Source organism: Thamnophis sirtalis, unplaced genomic scaffold (genome assembly GCF_051295495.1).
Source record: "Thamnophis sirtalis isolate CommonGarterSnake01/CBP01778 unplaced genomic scaffold, rThaSir2_p1.2 scaffold_3, whole genome shotgun sequence".
NCBI classification, from domain to species: Eukaryota; Metazoa; Chordata; class Lepidosauria; order Squamata; family Natricidae; genus Thamnophis; species Thamnophis sirtalis.
Genome location: NW_028261383.1, coordinates 22,643,759 through 22,667,172, shown reverse-complemented (window position 1 = coordinate 22,667,172; position 23,414 = coordinate 22,643,759). Strand labels below are relative to the sequence as shown.

The 23,414-nt window shown below is 42.9% G+C and overlaps 1 protein-coding gene across 1 annotated transcript in view; it reads right to left on the bottom strand.

Moving 5' to 3' along the window:
• Nucleotides 1-23,414, bottom strand: part of LOC106551554 (uncharacterized) — a 56,764-nt gene extending 33,350 nt beyond the window's left edge. Inside the window, 5 exon segments of the mRNA XM_087708082.1 lie at nt 143-402; nt 404-2,278; nt 16,410-16,543; nt 16,545-17,893; nt 23,309-23,414. Of these exon segments, the coding sequence (XP_087564208.1) occupies nt 143-402; nt 404-2,278; nt 16,410-16,543; nt 16,545-17,465 (3,190 nt within the window). The 5' untranslated portion in view covers nt 17,466-17,893; nt 23,309-23,414.

Below are 23,414 nucleotides of genomic sequence, written 5' to 3'. Positions count from 1 at the left end.
GCCTTTTTGAAGAATTCCACACTACTGCAAAAGGAAATATACAGAAAGTTCTGTTGATCACCAGAAACAGGTAGCTAGCCTTTATCATGGCTGTGAGTCCTCTGGTGTGTCACCAGGCTGGAATTCCATCTGAAACTTTTACCACATTCAGGACATTGATATGGTTTCTCCAGGGTATGAGTCCTCTGGTGTGTCACAAGTCTGGAATTCTGACTGAAACTTTTCCCACACTCTGGACACTCATACGGTTTCTCTCCCGTGTGAGTCCTCTGGTGTCTTACCAGGCTGGAATAACAACTGAAACTTTTCCCACACTCTGGACACTCATATGGTTTGTCTCTTCTGTGAGTCCTCTGGTGTGTTACCAGGTAGGAATAATGACTGAAACTTTTCCCACTCTGGACACGCATACGGTTTCTCTCCCGTGTGAGTCCTCTGGTGTCTTACCAAGTGGGAATTATGACTGAACCTTTTCCCACACTCTGGACACTCAAATGGTTTCTCTCCTGTGTGAGTCCTCTGGTGTGTTACCAGATTGTAATTATGACTGAAACTTTTCCCACACTCTGGACACTCATACGGTTTCTCTCCCGTGTGAGTCCTCTGGTGTCTTACCAACTTGGAATAAGGACTGAAACTTTTCCCACACTCTGGACACTCATATGGTTTGTCTTTTCTGTGTGTCCTCTGGTGTGTTACCAGGCAGGAATAATGACTGAAACGTTTCCCACACTCTGGACACTCAAATGGTTTCTCTCCCGTGTGAGTCCTCTGGTGTCTTACCCAGTGGGAATTATGACTGAACCTTTTCCCACACTCTGGACACTCAAATGGTTTCTCTCCTGTGTGAGTCCTCTGGTGTGTTACCAGATTGCAATTATGACTGAAACTTTTCCCACACTCTGGACACTCATACGGTTTCTCTCCCGTGTGAGTCCTCTGATGTCTTACCAAGTGGGAATTATGACTGAACCTTTTCCCACACTGTGGACACTCAAATGGTTTCTCTCCTGTGTGAGACCTCTGGTGTGTTACCAGATTGGAAACATTACTGAAACTTTTCCCACACTTTGGACACTGATGCAGTTTTTCTCCCGTGTGTGTCCTCTGGTGTGTCACCAGATAGCAATTATGACTGAAACTTTTCTCACACTCTGGACACTCATACGGTTTCTCTCCCGTGTGAGTCCTCTGGTGTCTTACCAAGTGGGAATTATGACTGAACCTTTTCCCACACTCTGGACACTCAAATGGTTTCTCTCCTGTGTGAGTCCTCTGGTGTGTTACCAGATTGCAATTATGACTGAAACTTTTCCCACACTCTGGACACTCATACGGTTTCTCTCCCGTGTGAGTCCTCTGGTGTCTTACCAAGTGGGAATTATGACTGAACCTTTTCCCACACTCAGGACACTCATATGGTTTCTCTCCTGTGTGAGACCTCTGGTGTGTTACCAGATTGGAAACATTACTGAAACTTTTCCCACACTTTGGACACTGATGCAGTTTTTCTCCCGTGTGTGTCCTCTGGTGTGTCACCAGATAGCAATTATGACTGAAACTTTTCTCACACTCTGGACACTCATACGGTTTCTCTCCCGTGTGAGTCCTCTGGTGTCTTACCAAGTGGGAATTATGACTGAACCTTTTCCCACACTCTGGACACTCAAATGGTTTCTCTCCTGTGTGAGTCCTCTGGTGTGTTACCAGATTGCAATTATGACTGAAACTTTTCCCACACTCTGGACACTCATACGGTTTCTCTCCCGTGTGAGTCCTCTGGTGTCTTACCAAGTGGGAATTATGACTGAACCTTTTCCCACACTCAGGACACTCATATGGTTTCTCTCCTGTGTGAGACCTCTGGTGTGTTACCAGATTGGAAACATTACTGAAACTTTTCCCACACTTTGGACACTGATGCAGTTTTTCTCCCGTGTGTGTCCTCTGGTGTGTCACCAGATAGCAATTATGACTGAAACTTTTCTCACACTTTGGACATTGATACGGTTTTTCTCCTGTGTGAATCCTCTGGTGAGTCACCAGCTGGGAATTCTTACTGAACCTTTTTCCACACTCTGAACACTCATATGGTTTGTCTCCTCTGTAAGGCCTCTGATGTGTCACCAGGCTGGAATTTTGACTGAAACATTTCTCAGTCAGGACATGCAAAGGGTTTTTCTCTGGTATGAGCCCTCTGGTGGCTAATGAACTGGACATTTCCGATGAAACTTTTCCCATAGTAAGTATATTCAACGTGTTTCTCCCCGGGATGGGTCTTCAGGTGTCTCATGGGGTGGGAATTTCTAATGAATTCCAGCTGTTTTCCTCCTCAAAGGGCATCACTGTTTGCCCTATGTAGCTATCCAATAGACCTTTTGATCCTTCATCTTTCTCTGAATGAAATATATTCTCTCTTGATATTTCATTTAACTTATTCTTGAGTTTCTCATACTCTACTTTTTCTAGTTTGAAATCTCCTCTTAATTTTCTCTCCTTTGTCTCAACTTCTGGGAAAGGAGAAAAATATTGTGTTCTCTGAAGGAAATGGAAAATGTTTTGATTTCTGGCTGGCTTTGCATTCTTTTCCAATGTTGCTTGTTATTCTCAGTTTTCCAGAGTGCTCTTATTGACATCTTCTCTGTCTATAAGAGTCAAAGTAAAATGTAACTTTAATTGTTTATAAAATGGTTGCAGAAGATGTGAAAAAAGGAGAAAGTATACATTACAATAAATAAGCAAACTTGTCACAATAAATAATAACTGCTTATATTAGATACGATTCATTTGACACATTTGTGTCCAAGTTCAAATATCCATTCAATCATGAAATTCTCTTTTTCACTTTGCTGATTCATAAATTCTTATCTGTGCAAAGGCTTATCATCACATATATCTGGAAATGCTGGGGATAGATTGTACAGTTGTAAACATATGCATAGAGAGAAATTTAAATACACAGACCTATAACTGTACGTGTGTGGAAAATCCGTGTGTTTTTAACTTGAAGATTATCCCAAAATGTTTACAGTCGAATTTTCTGAGCTAACTTTAGTGACGTGGGTTTTTATCTGATGAAATGATACCTGAACCCTCTGTGAGATTTCACGTACTAGTTTTGCCCTTGGAAGTCCTCAGCTCCAAGTAAGGGCAGCAAATATTTTCCATGACCACTTTGGTGACATCCTAATTCAAGTAGTGCTCACTTACTGACAGCAATTGTGACTGACATCTATGTCAGTAAGCAGCCCAACCGTTAAGCGTGATGTCATTTGACAATGCCAATTTGCATACCGTTTGTTGGCTATACAGAAAGGGAATGTTATGAAAACAAAGGTGAAAAGACACAGAGAAATTATGTGCCTTAATTTCATTTTTCTCCTCCTTAATGTATATAGAATATCCCATAATGACAAAGTGAAAACAGAAGTTTAGAAATCTCTGTATATTTAGTAAAAGGAAAAAACTGAAATATCACATTGGCTTAAGTATTCAGCAACAGCACTTGAAATTTAGCTCAGATGACTCCCATTTCCCTTGATTATTGCCGACATATTTCTACACATTGATTGGAGTCTACCTGTGATAAATTAAATTGATTGGACATGATTTGGAAGGGCACACACCTCCCCATAGAAGGCCTCAAAGCTGAAAATGCGTACTGTAGAATAATAGCCATGAGGTCAAAGGAACTCCCTGTAGAGTTCAGAGGTGGGATTATTTCAAGACACAGATCTTTAGAAGGCCACAGTATAATTTCTGCGCCACCGAAGGTTCCTAAGGGCACAGTGGCCTCGATAATTCTCAAATGGAAAAAGTTTGGCACAACCAGGACTCTTCCAAGAGCGGGTCATCCGGTGAAACTGAGCAATTGCAATAGAAGGGCCTTAGTAAGAGAAGTAACCAAGAACCCGATGGTCACTGACTGAGCTTTAGAGTTCCTGTGTGGAGATGGGACAGAGTTCCAGAAGGACAACCATCAGTGTAGCCCTCCACTGTTCTAAGCTTTATGGCAGAGTCACTTGACAGAAGCCTCTCCTCAGTGCCCAACACATGAATGCCCGCTTAGTTTGCAAAAGAGCACCTGAAGAACATAATGCTGTGGAGGTGTTTTTCAGTAGCAGGGACTGGGAGACTGGTCAGGGTTGAGGGAAAGCTGAATGGAGCTAAGTACAGTGATATCCTCAATGACACTGGGCGAAGGTTCGCTTCTCAAAATGAAAGGACACAGCTAAGACAATATAGGAGTGTCTTAGGGACAACTCTGTGAATGTCCCAGAGGGGCCCAGCCAGAGGTCTGATTTGCACCCTATTGAATATCTCTGGAGACATCTAAAAATGGCTCTCCATTGATAGTTGCCATCCAACCTGACTGAGCTTGAGAGGACTTGCAAGGAAGAATGGCAAAAAAAAACCACCAATCCCCCAGATGTGTAAAGTTTATTGACTCATACCCCCAAAGACTTGAGGCTGTTATCACTGCCAAAGGTGCTTCAACAAAGTACTGACTGAAAAATCTGAATACTTATGCCAATGTGATATTTCAGGTGTTTTTGTTTTTAATAAATTTAAAGAATTTCTAAAATTCTATTTTCATTAGGAATGTACAAGAATGAGAAAAACATGAATTTCAACAAGTGTAAAATCAGGCTGCAGAGTAACAAAATTGACAGAAGTGAAGGGGGTCTGGATACTGTCTGAATGAACTAAATGTGTGTTCCTATTGACACAGAAATACAGAATCTATTGATGTAAACAATTATGTGCATTTCAGTCTGCAAAATGACTCAGAAGTGCATTGCCTCTAATTTTTTAATCTATTTTTTTAAAGGTGAGGGTCGCTAACAGATGAAACGGTGAACAAATCCGATGCAAACATCCCTTTTGCCCATGAAACTCCTCGCTGGCCAGGAAAGCGACATGTCAATGAGACCACAAGGATCCAAGGGCTACGTGAAGAGTGAGGGAGGCGGGTGGCCAAGCAACTTTAAATCCTGGAGCAAAATGATAAAACCATTTGGGGAGAGAAAGAATATGCAGCAGCAGCAGCCCGCAGGTTTCATTCTTCTCCCTTCGCTGCTTTCACGCCGTGGAGGAACCCAAAGGGCCCGACTTTCTCCCGGCTTCTCCTTCGACCTTCCCTCCACTCACCACCCAGGAGCCGCTTCGACCCTCCAAATGGCACAAAAGGCTCTACCGACACCATCCTCCTTCCGCGGGTGAACCGGAAGAGGAACTCCCTTTGTACACCACTCTAGCAATCTAATCCTCTATCGTTTCAATTCGTTCCAGCTCAGCCTCTCTCCCGCTGGTGGAATGTCAATAGTAGCGATGCCGCTGCTGTACTCTATTCTGTGCTTTGTAAGGCGCGAGTGTAGCTTCTTTGTAGATCGCCATCTAGCGACGTAAGGTGGAAAATCATCCTATCTACCCTCACGCGTTTGCAAGAGGCTTTCATGGATTCTGTGCTTCCTTTGGTGCAATCAAGTCGTGGTCGACTCCCACTGAACACAGGAATAGCTTTTGTCCGTGACAATCTATCCTATACCTTTTCCTTCAGGTCTCCCAAGAGAGCACACTCATTTTCCTTGTTGCTCTGAAGCTCAGCACTGGCCATTTTTGCTCATTCCCCCCCCCCCCCCAATCCTGCCGGGAGCACTCTACAAGCCCCCAAAGGCTATTCATGCCTTTTTTGGGAGATTTGCAGAGTGCAAAAACTTCTCCCCCCCCCCTTTTGGAAAGCTCTTTAACCGATTGATGAGAATTAGATTGATCAATGCTGTGCCAGCAGAAACAAAGTCTTAGGTGCTGCAGATTGTCAGCTATTTCCTTCTCCAGCACATGGATAAATACACCTGGAAACATCTACCTACCTAGTGATGAAAGAAATGTCCTTCTGGGTTCAGCTCCAAGTGGGGAAAAGACACTGGAGACTTGGAGGCTGCTTGGAAAGATGGTTTATTGTTGGACAGGGTCACATGGCTTGAGCCCTGAACAGAAAAGGTGATCACATGCTTCAATGTTGGTGGAGAAGAAGAAAAAAGGGCTGAAGGAGGGGCTTGCTAGGCTTTTTATAACCTGTTCAGTCCCACCTCTCTGTTTCCTGTTCCTGTGTAAGAAATGTATTCTAATTGGTTGTCAGACTCCCATGGGGCCACACAGGGGCTACTCTCTAGGCTGTGTTTTGAATCCAGGTATGGATGAGTTCTCAGATGCCATGTGGTCAGTTGAGTAAAGGGCCAATATTATCATGTTTTCCTGTAGCTGCTGGTGAAGTCTTTATTATCTAAAGTGGACTAGCTGAGCCGTCTTAATGACCCATTAACAGTGGAGATGGGCAGGAAGCTACAGGCAACTATTCTGTCTTTTAAAACATGTTTCTTTCTTTTCACATCCAGAGAAATATTCTGCCTTTTCAATATTTCCTAGGATATTTCATTTTTCTGGGAGAGGGCTGGATGATAACTTCCCACACTACCTACTGTGTTTCTCTCTCTCTCTTTCTCTCTCTCTCTCCCTCCCTTCCTTTTTCAGGCTCTGTCCTTGATCCTGTTTATTCCAGATTGACCACTCTGGTTCTGGTCTCCATGTCATCCCCCGCTCTTTCTCTGCCCATTCCCATGCCCATTCCTTACTTCTCTAATTACCTCCCCACTTCCTTGCATTTTATGGCAGGATGCCAGCAAAGCAGAGTATGCTGGAGATGGCAGGCCTGACACAAGAGTTTCGACTTGATTATTCCTCAAGAACCACCAGGAATGTTCTACTGTACTGCATTTTCCCCTGGTCAGCAACTCTTGATTGCTAATAATTCTACCCTTTGACATAAATCAATGGGAGCACTAATGCATGTTTCTCAAGATGCTGGATTATAATCCAGCCAGTTGGACCATTTGGTCTCCTGGAGATCTTCAGCATGAGTCCTTCTCTATCCCAGGCAGGAGCTGCTGTCCCAAAATTCGCTGTTCTCTCTTTTTACAATCTATCAGACCAGTGGAGCAAATCCAGGAAAAATATCCAGATCTTTGCACTTCTGCAAAGTGACAAGGTGTCCTGATCAAGTTTTTTTCTAAAAATGCTTCCTTCTCCCCCTATTGATGGCACAGACGATGAGATTCAGTCACAGCTGCTGCTCCAATTTAAAATTGGCTCAAAGGTGAGCCTGACTATTGCTGAAGTCTATTTAACAGGTAAAACTATCTGGCTTGTGTGTGTGTGTTGAGGAGGGGGAGAATTCATCCTCTAGTGCAGTGGTTCTCAACCTTCCCAATGCCATGACCCTTTAATACAGTTCCTCATGTTCAGAGGTGGTGTTCCTACCAGTTTGCACCTATTCGGTAGAACCGGTTCGTCAAATCTACCGAACCAGTTAGAAGAGGTTCCACCAGTGGACCCGGAAAGCAGGCCACACCTACAGAAGAGGTTCCAAAATTTTTTGAAACCCACCACTGACTGTCATGCTCATATTTATAAAACTCAGTGCCTCTGTGAAAGGTAAGGATGACTACTGCGTTTGTGGTGCAATCAGAACATTGCGTGTGTTGAAGTTGTTTTAACGCAAACCAAAGATGCCTTTTAAAAAACAAGTTTACATCATATTCTCTTCCATGCCAGTGCTGTGTGTGAGGTAATTTAAGATGGTTCTGAAAAGTGTCGTCGGCATCTTCATATCCGGTCACATGGGCAGCAAGCCACTCCCATAAAGGAGGCCACACCCACAGAGTAGGTTCGAACAATTTTTGAAACCCACCACTGCTCATGTTGTGGTGACCCCCCAATCATAAAATTGGTGTCTCGGTTACTAAGACCATAGAAAATATGTCTTTTCCGATGGTCTTAGTTGACCCCTGTGAAAGGGTTGTTCGACCCCCAAAGTGGTCCCGACCCACAGGTTGAGGACCACTGCTCTAGTGTCTCTGAGGGAAGAATGTGGGACAGGGAAGGCAACAGGAGGACTACACAGAGGGGCAAAGAATGGGGGCTGGAAATAAGGGGGCGGGATATCCAGGAAAAAAAGTTCCTAGATGAGGATCAGTAACAGGAATGGAACTTTAGAGAAGGATCCCTCTCCGAGAATTCCTCTCTCCAGGGAGGGGCTGTCTCTGTGCACGAGAATTGCAAACCTTTGTCCAGTTTGACTGCTTGTTCCCATGCCTGCTGGAGGTTGCTGTGGGGGGGGGGGGAGAGGGAGCCAAGGAACGGAAAGAAAGTCCCCCCCCCCCCCGGTCAAGCACCATGGAAACCAGAAGATCCGGGCTGTTCAAATGGATATAATGATTTAGTGCAAGCTTAAGATCTCTGCAAGAATCTGAACAACGATCAAAGCAATTTGGAAGTAGATAAGAGTCAAAGCAATTCAAGGTGGGCTGGACTTAAATCTCTTGTGGGCATGAAAGGATTCATAACTGGTGGCACATTTGATCCCTGCTGTCACCATAATGAATTCCAGGCAAATGAAAGTAATGGCTGCTTCCACAACAGAGTCATGGGGCCCAGGGATGCACGTCCTGCCTTCTTTCCCCAAAATGAGGTTCAGTGATCCTCAACAGGAAGAGGAGGCTATGAGGCCTGCTTGGGGTGGGAATCAGGTCTAAGGACTGCAGGGACCCAGGGGGGGAGTAGGGAAAAGCCTGTGGGGACTTGCAGGGGGTGGGCGGGGATGGAAGAAGCCATTAGGGACACTGTAGAAAAAGGAAAGGCCTGGGGCGACTGAAGGGTTGAGGTAGAGGCCTTTGCAATGAAAGCCTGGGTCTGTTTCGCTTAATAACGAACACATTCATTGCACAGCTTTATCAGGGAGAGAAAGGGATGGAGGCAGTTAAGCAAAGTAACCTCGTTTAACGGAGATTGCAACATAAAGCCATAATTGTGATTGCAACATAAAACCACAATTGATAGACCCGATTACCCTTATATCTTGAAGACTACTTGTATGGTGGTTGGGAAATTCTGTCACTCAAAATCTGGGAGTTACCAAGTTAGAAGATGAAAACTCCAATTGTGGGAAATCCATAATCAATATAAAACAACAACAACAACAACACCCTGAAGCCTTTTTGAAGAATTCCACACTTCTGCAAAAGGAAATACCCAAAACTTCTGCTGATTACCAGAAACAGGTAGTTAGCCTTTATCAAAGCTGTGAGTCCTCTGGTGTGTCACCAGGCTGGAATTATGATTGAAACATTTCCCACACTCTGGACACTCATACAGTTTCTAACCTGTGTGAGTCCTCTGGTGTTTCCCAAGGCTGAAATTCTGACTGAAACGTTTGCCACAATATGGAGAACCATACAGTTTGTACTGTGTGTGAGTCCTCTGGTATGTTACCAGGGTGCAATTATAACTGCAACTTTTACCACACTAGACCAGCAGTCACCAAGTGGTGGTCCGCGAGAAAATTTTTGTGGAAAAATTATTTCCATTTTTTTATATTGCACTAAGGGTTCTCAAACTATGGCCCCTGGGCTGGATATATGCAATGAATGTTTGTGTTGCTGCAGTCTCCCCCTTTGGGGTCCTTTTGTGTGGGTTGGAGGGGGGGCAGAAATTCCAACTTGGGGTCTGCTTCAGATTCCTGATGCAGGGCTTTGGCTGAAGGGAAGTACCGCTGGTAGCAAAGAGCCGGAGAGCCTTGTTCCAGTGGGATTGCATCATGGCCTGGAACTGGCTGACCATCTCATCCTGCTGAGCCTCCAGGCGCCATCGCTTATCCTTGCACTCCTGCAGGTCTTCCATCTGTTTGGAAAGCCTATACTCTTAGTCTTAAGTGAGCTGCTTCTGCTGAGCCTCCTTCTTGGTCAGATCCAATTTGAACTGAGCCCGCTTTTCTGCCGACTCTTTCTGGTGGTGGCTGCTTAGCTTCCACAACTGCTTCCTGTTGGGGCCCTAAGGAGCTCAGGTAGGAAGATGAGTTGCTGGGAGGGGAGGGGTGAATAGGGGCCTACGAGGCACCCCTCAATGTGAGTGACATCAAGTTGGCCATGCCCACCCAGTCACATGTCCACCTAGCCACGCTCACCCAGCTGGTAATTAGGCAGATCATATTAGTGGTCTGCGGGATTTAATATTATGAATTTAGTGGTCCCTGAGGTCTGAAAGGTTGGCGACCCCTGCGCTAGACACCGATATGGTTTGTTTCCCGTGTGTGTCCTCTGGTATGTCACCCAAGTTGGAATATGTGTGTGTATTTTGTGTCACAACTCCTGGTATGCCCAAATATGGGAGGAAGCATACTGCTTTCTTTCTCTGTCTCACCCTAGGAGAGACAGCTCACCCTAGGAGACCATCCTAGCTCACCCTAGGAGACCATCCAGACAGAAAGCCATTATCAGCACAAATGCAACATAACTATATATATATATATATATAGTTTTTTATTTTTTCATTTTTATAACATAGAATCGCATGTATACTAGTACATAACCAACATCATATGGTATTATTAAATGTTTACATCAGTTCATCTTGAAGGAAATAATATTGTTACTCTTTTATAAAATGTTAAAAGGTTGCTTTTGTATTCTTTTACAATGCTAAATGTATAAGCCATTATATTCTTGCATAAAATGTGTAATGAGTAAACTATGTTTTTACTAATTACAAAATGTATTAAGTAAACAGGACAAGACAAAACTTTGTTATTACAGGAGTCTACGTACAAGTTAGATAGGAAGCCATCTGCTCAGAGGAAAGGCACCAGAAAAACCAAATAAGAGATAGGGGCCTCTCAAGAATATGTCAAGTTGACCCTTTACAGTATGACGAAAGAAATGATGTAAATGAATGAGCAGGAAGAGGGGGAGTTTCTTAGTAGTGTCTATAAAATGTATTGTTTGAATGCCATTCTTTGCTCTCGAACCACTTGGGAGGAGGCTTGGAGGCCGCCTTTGCAAACGCATTTTATTTTTCTGTAAATAAACCTTTTTGAATTGTGAACCAGACTTGTCTCTGTGTTATGAGGATTTAATAATTGGGTTTTTATCTCACAATCTTACCAACTCCCCAAAACCAATTGGCTCTGCTGCTCTCCATATACCATATTTGTACCTTATCCATCACTTTCTTCTCCCTCTCTCCTCCCCCTCCCTACCTCCTTTCTTCCCTGTCATCTTTCCCTTCTCTACTTCCCCTTCCTCTCTCCTTCTCCTCCCTTCCCTTTCCACTCATTTCTCTCCTCCTTTCCCCCCCCCCTTTCCTCTCTCCTATCCCTCTCTTCTTTCCTTACCTCTCTCCTCTACGTCCCACTCTTCATCTCATTTACTTGGTGTATTTCAGCTTCTGAGCAAACTCCATTTTATGTTGATGGTATTTATAGTTCCTTTATTTAATTTTAACCTGTATTCTCCTCCTTTTAAAAAAATAACAAAAAAATATACATATATAGTCATTATGCTTTAGCTCCCCACCCCGCCCTAGTCTAATTTTGGCCAAGATGTAGACCTGGTTACAATTCTCTCCTCTTCTCATCATTATCTTTATATAATTATACATCCTTACTTGCCCCCAATTTGTGATTCTGTCTTTTAATCTCAATAGTTTCCCATTGTAGGTATATTTCAGGTTCCCCCTACATTTTTCCATATCTTGGATTATATCACCCTTAATTATCTCTAAATGGCAATCCTCGCTGTTCAATGTTCATTATAATTTCCTTAATCTATTATATAAAATAACAAGGGGCAAACATCTCACTTTATTCATCATCTTAAAAGTTCTATGTATGTCCATGTTTCCTATATTTCAACCCATGCTTAGTTGTCTTTCTATTGTCATATTCAATCAATTCACAACTCAATTTAATTATTCTGTATAAAAGTGGATCACAAACCTCTGCTTTATTTGTATTTGTATTTGTATTTATTGTCACTTATAGGCCGCCCTTTTCCCTGAGGGGACTCAGGGCGGCTTACAACTCATGGGAAGGGAGTGCAAGACAGAACGTAAAATAATATGTGGGTACAAATAAAAATAGCAATAAAACACAACATTCATTCAACATTCAGGTGGGGTGTATGAAGATCTTATCCCCAGGCCTGATGGAATAGCCAGATCTTAAGGGCTGTGCGGAAGCTCTGGACTGTGGTGAGGGTACGAATCTCTACGGGGAGATCGTTCCAAAGGGTTGGAGCTGCTACTGAGAAGGCTCTCCTCCGCGTAGTCGCCAGTCGGTTTACCACCTCCCCTTATCAGTTTCATATTTATCCTTATTCCATATACACCGGGGAACTACCAGAGGATTTTAATAAGAGCCGATGTGGTTCCCATCTTCAAAACAGGAAAAAAAAGAGATCCAGGAAACTAAGGACTTATCAGCCTGACTTCAATACCAGGAAAGATTCTGGAAAAAATAATCAAGCAATGAATTAGTGAACACCTAGAAGCCAGCAAAGTAATAGCCAAAAGCCAACATGGGTTTGGCAAAAACAGATCATGCCAGACTAATCTTATTGCATTCTTTGATAATGTGACAAAATTAATGGACCAGAGGAATGCTGTCGATATAGGTTACTTGGACTTCAGTAAGGCATTTGATAAGGTAGACCATAACCGACTACTAGATAAAGTACAAGAATGTGGGTTAGACAGCATCACCACCAGATGGATTTGTAACTGGCTGACCAACCGCACTCAACATGTATTCCTCAATGGAACTGAATCTACATGGAGGAAAGTATGCAGTACCCCAAGGCTCTGTTTGGGCCCAGTACTCTTCAACATCTTCATCAATGATTTGGATGAGGGAATAAATGGGGAACTCATCAAATTTGCAGATGACACCAAGCTGGCAGGAATAGACAACACTCCAGAAGACAGGATTAAGATACAGAAGGATCTTGACAAACTTGAACATTGGGCACTATCTAATAAAATGAAATCCAATGGGGAAAAGAGTAAGGTTCTACATTTAGGCAACAAAAACGAAATGCACAGGTACAGTATAGGTGGTACCTGTCTCAACAACAATAACTGTGAAAGGGATCTTGGAGTCCTAGTGGAGCCAGCAGTGTACAGCAGCTGCCAAAAAAGCCAACACAGTTCTAGGCTGCATAAACAGAGGGATAGAATCGAGATCACGTGAAGTGTTAACACCACTTTATAGTGCCTTGGTAAGGGCACACTTGGAATACTGCATTCAGTTTTGATCACCACGATGTAGAAAAGATGTGGAGACTCTAGAAAGAGTGCAGAGAAGAGCAACAAAGATGACTGGAGACTAAAACATATGAAGAAGGGTTGCAGGAACTGGGTATGTCTAGTTTAATAGAAAGAAGGACTAAGGGAGATGATAGCAGTGTTCCAATATCTCAGGGCTTGCCACAAAGAAGAGGGAATGAAACTATTTTCCAAGGCACCTGAAGGTAGAACAAGAAGCAATGGATGGAAACTAATCATGGAGAGAAGCAACTTAGAATTAAGGAGAAATTTCCTGACAGTTAGAACAATTAATCAGTGGAACAGCTTGCCTCCAGAAGTTGTGAATGCCCCAACACTGGAAGTCTTTAAGAAGATGTTGGATAGCCATTTGTCTGAAATGGTATAGGGTTTCCTGCCTAGGCAGGCGGTTGGACTAGAAGACCTCCAAGGTCCCTTCCAACTCTGCTATTGTATTGTATTATATTTTAACCTTTATTTAGCTATCTTTCCATTATCATGTTCAACCAGTTAGAAACTCAATTTTATTGTCATATTTAGGAATAAAGCCCTTATCTTAACTTTATATTTTCCCATATAACAGTTTCTAGTTGTCTGATTTTTTCCTAGTAAGTCTTTTGTCCCACTTCTCTGTTCCTGTATTCTCCCTTTTCTTTATTTTGACACATCCACTCTCTTCAAATTTCCCCAAGTCACCATCAAAAGGATATTTTATATTTCTCTTTGTTGGGGCATAATCTCCTACTTCAATTTTCCTTAGGCCACTACCAACCTCCAAAACCACTTTTTTTTTAAATAGGAATTTTTTTTTATTTTGTTACATAGACAACATAGTCACATAACAATAGAAAAAGAAAGGCAGAGAAAAAAAAAAGGAAAAAAAGGAAAACAAAGCCCATCATCCCATGCAGTATGTCATTTGATTACAGGTGTTTTAACCTTTATCATTCTTATACATTCATTGTTTCATTTAATAAATTATAATTTCGTATCATTTCTTATTCCCCTGCCTGTAGCAATCCATCCCTACTACGTTTCCCCCCATACATACACCCCGTATCTCTCTGTTATATATTTGATGGACACCACAATAACCTAGGATTGAAAAAAAAGGAAAAAAAAAAGGATAAAGACACAAAAAGAAAAAGAAAAAAAAACCCTCATCACATGCAGCATGTCGTTTGGTTACAAGTGTTTTAACATCTACATCTTCAAATAATATTTACCATCTCAAATGTTTCATCTAGTATAGCTAAAAGCCTCATTTTCATTCTACAATATATATTCAGTTAACATTAGCATTATTTTTTCCCAGAAAGTATACTTATATTCATTACTGTCCTTGCATTTCATACCTTCAGACAGAGATCTTATTCCTTCATTTTTCAACAAGACGTCGCTGCCTATATATACCAGTTTTCATTTGTTCCCTTATTAAAATTGCTTATCAGCAGCGAAGTATCATTATAATAAGTTCTTAACATTATACATTATATCACCAGACCTTATATTAATTCTTAATTGTATCATTGTTAGATTATTTCACAGCATAATTATATCATCATTCCCTTTCTTCAATTAAAGCATAAGTATATCATTTTTCATTTCCAAGGTTTTTTCCCCCCTAGCCACCGATAAAACCACTTTTGTCTGCTTTTTAGATAGATAGATAGATAGATAGATAGATAGATAGATAGATAGATAGATAGATAGATAGATAGATAGATAGATAGATAAATTTATTTATAGGCCGCCCTTTTCCCTGAGGGGACTCAGGGCGGCTTACAACGTATAGGGAAGGGAGTACACACAATGACATATAAAAACAGTACGTAATTAAAAATAGAAGCAACATTCATTCATCATTCGGGAGGGGACGGATTATAATCTTTAACCCCAGGCCTGACGGGGTTTTATTCCCTTTTGTTGGGACACCTCCACTTTTTACAATTTTGTTTACACGACTACCAGGACCAACGGAGTTTTTTGTCTGCTTTTTATTTCCCTCCATTTCTACCTCTTCATTGTCTTACCCCACGTTTCTTCTTTGAATTCTTCTTTAGATATGTGCTTCTCTGCATTCAGAATTCTATTTAGGCTTGATATTAATTATTTATGCAATTTTTTAATAATTTCACATAGTTCTTCACGTTCCCAGTTTTCCATGATGTCCAATTCCAAAGTTACAGTTAGTTATACAGTTCTTATTTCAGAGTTCTGTTCCACCTTAAATTTATCTACTTTAGTTGCTGTGGGGAAGAACGATGGGAGCCATTTTGGTCTTTTGTTCTTCCTTAACGTCTAGTTCCAAAATGGCAGTTAGTTATACAGTTCTTATTTCAAAGTTCTGGTCCACCTTAAATTTAATTCAACTGTGAAACCGGAAGAGAAGCTGGGGCCATCTTAATCTTTTGCAGATAGAAAAAAAAGAAGAAAAAAACCTTCATATTTCCCAGTTTTTGACTCTGTTATTATTCTTTCCCCCGCCAGGTCCAGTCAATCATAGCTGCTCAAAATATATCACTTGGAACAAACTTGCAAACAGCCAAATTCGGGTATTTCTCTTTGCCTCCTGCTTTTCCAAATTCTGATTTATGGCAGTTGGTTAATTAAAACTTCCCGCACAGTCAAGGTTAGGTTATCAATTATCAGTGAGAAGAAGCGCTTTTTTTGGGGAGTTGCTTAGGATATATTAGTTGGAAGAAATTCAAACAAAGTAAATCCTTTAGAATCTTTAGTTTCTATTTCAAGTCCAAAACCAAATTTAGAGTTTATATTTGAGTGAGTTTGTCACTTCTGTGCTTTCTCCCTTTCTGTTCGAAATTGTTTCAAACAGATAGCTTTTGGGGGGAGCTGGTGTTTCAACACTTCATTTTCCTTTCCTTTTTTTCTTTCTTTTTGAAAAAATCCCAATCTGACCATCAATATTATTTATGTTCTCAAGATTTCTTTGTCTTTTCCAGGTTTGATTTATAGCTATGGGTTAGATAAATTTTCTTATTAGTCTTTCATCTCTTCCACACTCTCCTGTTCATTTGCTTTGATTGGAAGCCAGCATCTTGTCAGCCATGTTAGAGGCTGCTGCCCCGACTCTGATTCATAGGGCAAATCTCCGACCTGCGAGGAACCTATTGCCTCCCTCTGGGTCTGATGAGCCGCTGCCCTCTTCGCGCCCCCTCTAGGGGGCTTCTGATCCAAAAAAGGACCCCCGGAGTCGATTTGTCAGACAAGGTTCATGTGAGACTTTTCAGAGCTCACATCTCCCACGTCTGTCCAGCTGAAGAACTTCCTGTCTTCTCACCAAGTTGGAATTCTTACTGAAACATTTTCCACATTCTGGACATTCATAAGGTTTTTCACTTGTGTGAGTCATCTGGGGTATCAAGTGGGCTGGAATTCTGACTGAAATATGTCCCACATTCTGGACACTGAAACGATCCTTCTCCTGTGTGAATCCTCTTCTGTGTCACCAGAATGGATTTTTTACTGAAATACGTCCCACATTCTGGACAATCATACGGTTTGTCTCCTACGTGAGTCCTCTGGTGTTTCACAAGGTTGGAATTCTGACTGAAACGTTTCCCACAAACTGCACACTCATACGGTTTGTCTCCCGTGTGAGTCCTCTGGTGTGTCATCAGGTTGAAATTCTTACTGAAACATTTCCCACACTCTAGACATTCATATGGTTTTTCTCCTGTGTGAATCCTCTGGTGTCTCACCAATGTGGAATTATGACTGAAACTTTTCCCACACTCAGGACATTCATACGGTTTCTCTCCTGTATGAGTCCTCTGGTGTGTCACCAGGTCGGAATTATTACTAAAACATTTCCCACATTCTAAACAATCATATGGTTTTTCTCCTGTGTGAGTCCTCTGGTGACTTATTAGACTGGAAATATGGCTGAAACTTTCTCCACACTCTGGACACTCATACGGTTTCTCTCCTGTGTGAGTCGTCTGGTGTCTTATAAGACTGGAAATATGACTGAAACATTTCCCACAATCTGGACACTCATACGGTTTGTCTCCTGTATGAGTCCTCTGGTGTGTCACCAGAGTGGAATTCTTACTGAAACATTTCCCACATTCTGAACATTCATATGGTTTCTCTCCTGTGTGAGTCCTCTGGTGTATAACAAGGGTAGAATTCCGACTGAAACTTTTCCCACACTCAGGACATTCATACGGTTTCACTCCTGTGTGAATCCTCTGGTGTACTACCAGGCTGGAATTATGATTGAAACTTTTCCCACACTCAGGACATTCATACAGTTTGTCCTGGGAATGAGTCCTCTGGTGAGTCATTAGTCCAGAATTCTGACTGAAACTTCTGCCACAATCTGAACACTGTGTGATCTGTGTGTGTGACCATCTGTTGCCTGGTGTTTTAAATCCAGCTGTTTTCCTTCTCACAGGGCCAGGCCTGCATCACTATCAGCCCTTTGTGGCTATCCAATAGACCTTTTTCTCCCCGCTGACTTCCAGAAATACCCCTCTTTTTCTGAATGAAATATAATCCCCCTTGATCTTCCATTTAATGTATTCTTGAGTTTCTCATACTCTCCTTTTTCTAGCTTGAAATCTCCTCTTAATATTCTTTCCTTTGTCTCTCAACTGCTGGGAAAGGAGAACAATTTTGTGGTTTTCTGAAGGAAAAGGCTGGCTTTACGTTCTTTCCAATGTTGCTTGTTGGTCTCAGTTTTCTACAGTACTCTTATTGACATCTTCTTTGTCTATAAGATTCAAAGAAAAATGTAACTGTTTATAAAATGGTGGCGGATGATTTGTAAAAAAGAAAAAAGATTGCTTACAATAAATAAGCAAACATGCCACAACAAAAAATAACTTCTTACATTACCTATGATTCATTTTATACATTTGTGACCAAGTTCAAATATCATTCAGTCATGAAATTCTCTTTTTTACTTTGCTGATTCAAATATTATTAGCAGTGCAAAGGATTATTATGAAATATATCTGGAAATGCTAGGGATAGTTTGTACAATTGTACATATATGCATACAGAGAGAAATAAACATGGACACACCTATAACTGTACAAATATGGAAAATCCATGTATTTAGCCTCAAAATTATCCCAAATAGACAGAATTTGTAGAAAAGAGGAAGCAGGACTGGGTCGGTAGAATATAAACAAAATCTCTGCACAAGGCATTTTATTCCAACAACCGAAGCCTCTTTGGAGCTCAACCAACCTGCCTCTGTACACACTAGTCTCTCTTCCCCAAAACCATCTGCAGGTATTTTGGGCAAGACACCCCAGGCCTGTCACTTAACCTAAAATGTTTCTATCTTTCTAAATACAGTGCATTCAGAAAGTATTCAGACCCCCTTTACTTTTGTCTATTTTGTTATGATGCAGCTTGATGCTAGTTGTTGAACTTCATTTTTCCCTCCTTAATGTACATAGGATACCCCATAATGACAAAGTGAAAACAGAAGTTTAGAAATGTCTGTAAATTTAGTAAAAGGAAAAAACTGAAATATCACATTGGCATAAGTATTCAAACCCTTTGCAACAGCACTTGAAATTTTGCTCTGGTACCACCCATTTCCCTGGATAGTTGCTGACATGTTTCTACACCTTGATTGGAGTCTACCTGTGGTAAACTAAATTGATTAGACATGGTTTGGAATGGCACACATCTCTCCATAGAAGGCCTCATAGTTGTCAATGCATACTGTAGTTGAACAATAGCCATGAGGTCAAAGGAACTGCCTGTAGAGTTCAGAGACAGGATTATTGGAAGACACAGATCTGGAGAAGGCTACAACAAAATTTATGCGGCACCAAAGGTTCCTAAGGGCATAGTGGCCTCCATAACTCTCAATGGAAAAAAATCTGGCACAACTAGGATTCTTCCAAGAGCTGGTTGTCAGGTCAAACTAAGCAATTGGGGTAGAAGGGCCTTAGTAAGAGAGGTGACCAAGAATCCAATGGTCACTATAACCTTCAGAGATCCAGTGTGGAAATGGGACAGAGCTCCAGAAGCACAACCATCACTGTAGCCCTCTACTACTCTGGGCTTTATAGCAGAGTGACTTGACAGAAACCTCTCCTCAGTGCACAACACATGAATGACCCCTTAGAGTTTGCAAAAGAGCACCTGAAGAACATTATGCTGTGGGGTATTTTTCAGCAGGTCAGGATTGAGGGAAAGCTGAATGGAGCAAAGCACCGGGATATTCTCAATGAAAACCTGTTCCACACTGATCAGGACCTCACCCTGGGCCGAAGGTTCACTTCTCAACATGACAAGGACACAGCTAAGACAACATAGGAGTGGCTTGGGGACAACTCTGTGAATGTCCTAGAGGGGCCCAGCCAGAGTTCTGACTTGAACCCTATTGAATATCTCTGGAAGCACCTAAAAATGGCTCTCCATCGATGGTTGCCATCCAACCTGACTGAGCTTGAGAGGACTTGCAAGGAAGAATGGCAGAAAAACTCCAAATCTCCAAGATGTGCAAAGCTTATTGATTCATACCCAAAAAGACTTGAGGCTGTAATTGCTGCCAAAGGTGCTTCAACAAAGTACTGAGTGAAGGATCTGAATACTTATGCCAATGTGACATTTCAGGTGTTTTTGTTTTTAATGTATTTCAGTCTGCAAAATGACTCAGAAGTGCATTGCCTCTAATTTTTTAATCTATTTTTTTTAAAGGTGGGGGTCACTAACAGATGAAACGGTGAACAAATCCAATGCAAACATCCCTTTTGCCCATGAAACTCCTCGGATCCAAGTGTTAGGTGAAAGGTGAGGGAGGCGGGTGGCTCAGAAATATGAAAATATATATATCAAGATTTCTTTAAATCTCCCAAATCTCCCAGCAGGAAATCACAGGCCCGACTTTCTCCCCGCTTCTCCTCCGACCTTCCCTCCACTAACCTCCCAGGAGCAGCTTCGACCCTCCAAGCAGCACAAAAGGCTCCGCCGACACCATCCTCTTTCCGTGGGTGAACCAGAAGAGGAATTTTTTCTCTCTTCTTCCACCTCCTCCTCTCTAGCAATCTAATCCTCTATCGTTTCAATTCGTTGCAGCTCGGCCTCTCTCCCTTCTGTGGAATGTCAACAGCAGCGATGCCGCTGCTGTACTCTATTCACTTCTTTCTAAAGCGCGAGTGTTCCTTCTTTGTTGATCGCCATCTAGCGACAGATGGTGGAAAATCACCCTCGTCCTATCTATACCCTAAGGGGTTTGCAAAGGGCTTTGGTGGATTCCGTGCTTCCTTCGATGCCATCAAGTCCTATTTGAGACCTCCCAAGAGGGCACACTCAAGATTAAGGCACCTTATTGGTCATCTAGTCCAAAACACACACACACACACACACACACACACACACACACACACACACACACACACACACGTAGGGTCTCCTATAGATCAGTGGTCTCCAACCTTGGCAACTTTAAGACTTGTGGACTTCAACTCCCAGAGTTCCTCAGCCAGCTTTGCTGAGTTGAAGTCCACAGGTCTTAAAGTTTCCAAGGTTGGAGACCACTGCTATAGATGACCTATAAGGCCCCTTCCAACCCTGTTAATCTAATCTTGAGTGTACACTGTTGGGAGACCTGAAGGAAAAGGTATAGGATTGATTGTCATGGACAAAAGCTATTCCTGTGCTTAGTGGGAATCGACCAGGACTTGATAGCACCGAAGGAAGCATGGAATCCATGAAAGCCTCTTGCAAACGCGTCATGGTGGAGATAGGACAAGGATGATTTTCAACCTCTTGCTACAACTAAACCAAAGGAAAGCATCCCTGTAGGGGAATGACGCATAATAGCCAAGCAGAAAGTGCACCTCCCTTTGGGATCTGGTGAAGATTGTTCCAGCCAGTTTTACAGCTGGCGGTGTGCAGGATAAAGCCTTCGAAACCCACCATGGCAAATTATTGAAGCTGTAACAGTGAAGCTTTTGAATGGAAGGCTCTAGCCTAATCTGACAAGCCTCCCAGGGATGCCCTCATTGTCACTTCAACTCAGCCAGGAGCTTCTTTTGCAGGAACGACACTAAGGAAAGCATCCCTGGGGAGAACACAATGTGCCATCAGGCAGGGACAAAGTGCACCTCCCTTGAGGCGTGACCCGACAAAAGCGTGAACGTCATAAGCGCGCCGACAAAACCACGGCGTTAAAACCGCGATGTCAAAAGCGCGCCGACAACAGCGCGCCGACAGAAGCGCAATTTAAGTTAAGGTAAAGTTTAGGGTTAGGTTTAGGGTTAGGTTTAGGGTTAGGGTTAGGGTTAGGTTTAGGGTTAGGTTACAGCGCGCTTCTGTCGGCGCGCTGTTGTCGGCGTGCTTCAGGGCTCATTCGTCGCTCATTTGTCACGCGGTTTTCTTGGCGTGGTTTTGTCACCGCGGTTTAGTCAGGTGCACTTTTTTCGTTCGCGCATTTGTGGTGGAACCCCCTTGAGGATTAGTAAAGACTTTTCCAGCCAGTTCCTTCTCTTGGGGGATGCAGGATAACTGTATTTGCTACTGAAGGAAGCTTGAAGAGTGATGCTTTACACCTACTTAGCTTCACAAGATTAGGCAGGTGCTGTATCATAAAAGTTGATAATGGCTTTGTTTGTATGTGCAACCTTAAACAATAGTCAGCTTCATCCCATTGATAAAAGAATGAAATAAAGGGCAAAACCTTGAAGTGGCCACCCACATTGCTTCCAAACCCATCTAGATAGGAGATATTATTTTTCCCTCTGCATTCTTGCAGCTGGAACTGCCCGGATTTCCCTCAGTCAGCAACGTTGTTTAACATCTACATGAAATCTTTAGGAGAGGCCATCCAACCTATCATATCCAATTATGTAATGGTAGTCTTTGATTTATACCACTTCATTTGGTGACAAAGGGTTGGGGATCCCTGATCTGGACAGTGATTTATCCTTTCAAAGCACTTGGGGAAAATGGACCACTGCCCTTCACCTTTAAAAAACCCAGTCAAAATACCATAATCCATGCGCCAGGCTGAGGTTCATAAGTTCTGAAGTGCTCCAAGGTTTACATAATATTAAAATACTTTCAGAAATCTTTACAAAAAGGAGAAGGTATGAAAGTGAAAGTGGAGACACTCAGAAATTCCTTATATATCATGGACATGAAATTTCGGAAGGGAAGTTTGTAATGGAATAACTAGAGAAAGCAGCATTGGCTCAACAGAATATAAGCAAAAATTCTCCAAAGGATATTTTATTCCAAAAACTGAAGCCTCTTTGGAGCTCAACCAACCTGCCTCTTGTGCACACCAGTCTCTCTTCCCCAAAATGCTCAAAGGCAGTTCTTAGAGTTCCCAGGTCTCTCTCTTGACCTTAGAATCTTTTATCTTTTTAATTATTTCACAGAAGCCTCTTGATCTCTTTGCAAAGCTGTTTATAAAAAACAGTGGAGAGCTTCTTTTTCAGAATGGATACAGTATACAATCCGTAAAAGATCTGAAATTTAAATTGGAAAGGTCTGCAGACAGGTCGGCTCCCTTACACGGGGACAGAGAAACAGGGATGCAGCAGTCACCAGAAAGGGAATCTGGGCAGGTAAGAGAGGCAGATTCAGGTGCTGCATCTCAAAGCAAGCCCACCTGGACAGGGCTGCCCATTGGCCAAGCCCACCTGGACGCTTCTCTGATCTCCGCCACCCTCGAGATGCCAATGGACTCCCCCTAGAAGGGTTCACGCCCTCGGAGGGAGCCCTTCAGCCACGATCCCTCTGCCTCCACTCCAGACCCTGGGAGGTACAGCAGCTACAGGGGACCGTGGGAACGGTGGTGCCCAATCTTCCGGAAAATACCAGGCGGCCTTCCCCTGGGAGCAGGGCTGCACCAAAGGTTGGGCTGCGCTGCGGGGAAGGTGGGAGGCTTGGAGGGAGGATTTTAAGGGGAGTCGGAAAGCCGTTCGCAGAAGCAACAACCGAGGAGGAGGAGGAAAAGAAGCCGCGGCGTAGCGGTTCCCACGGAGCAGAAAACCTTGCAAGGAAAGGCGGAGACTGGGAAGGGGAGGGGGCGCAACTGGGGAAACCCCACCTCGCTCTCCTTCCCTCCCCCAAGGAATCCCCCCTCCCCTTCCCGCACCTGGGGATCCCCCCTCCTCCCCCCATCCCCTCCCCCACTCGCAGCGCCGTTGCCCACCTGGCAGCCCTTGAGCGCCTCTCCCCACGAGGGAATCTCCGCAGCACTTGGCGTAAGAGACATCTGGAGAGCAGGAAGGAGGGGTCGGAGATTGGCTTCTAGCCCC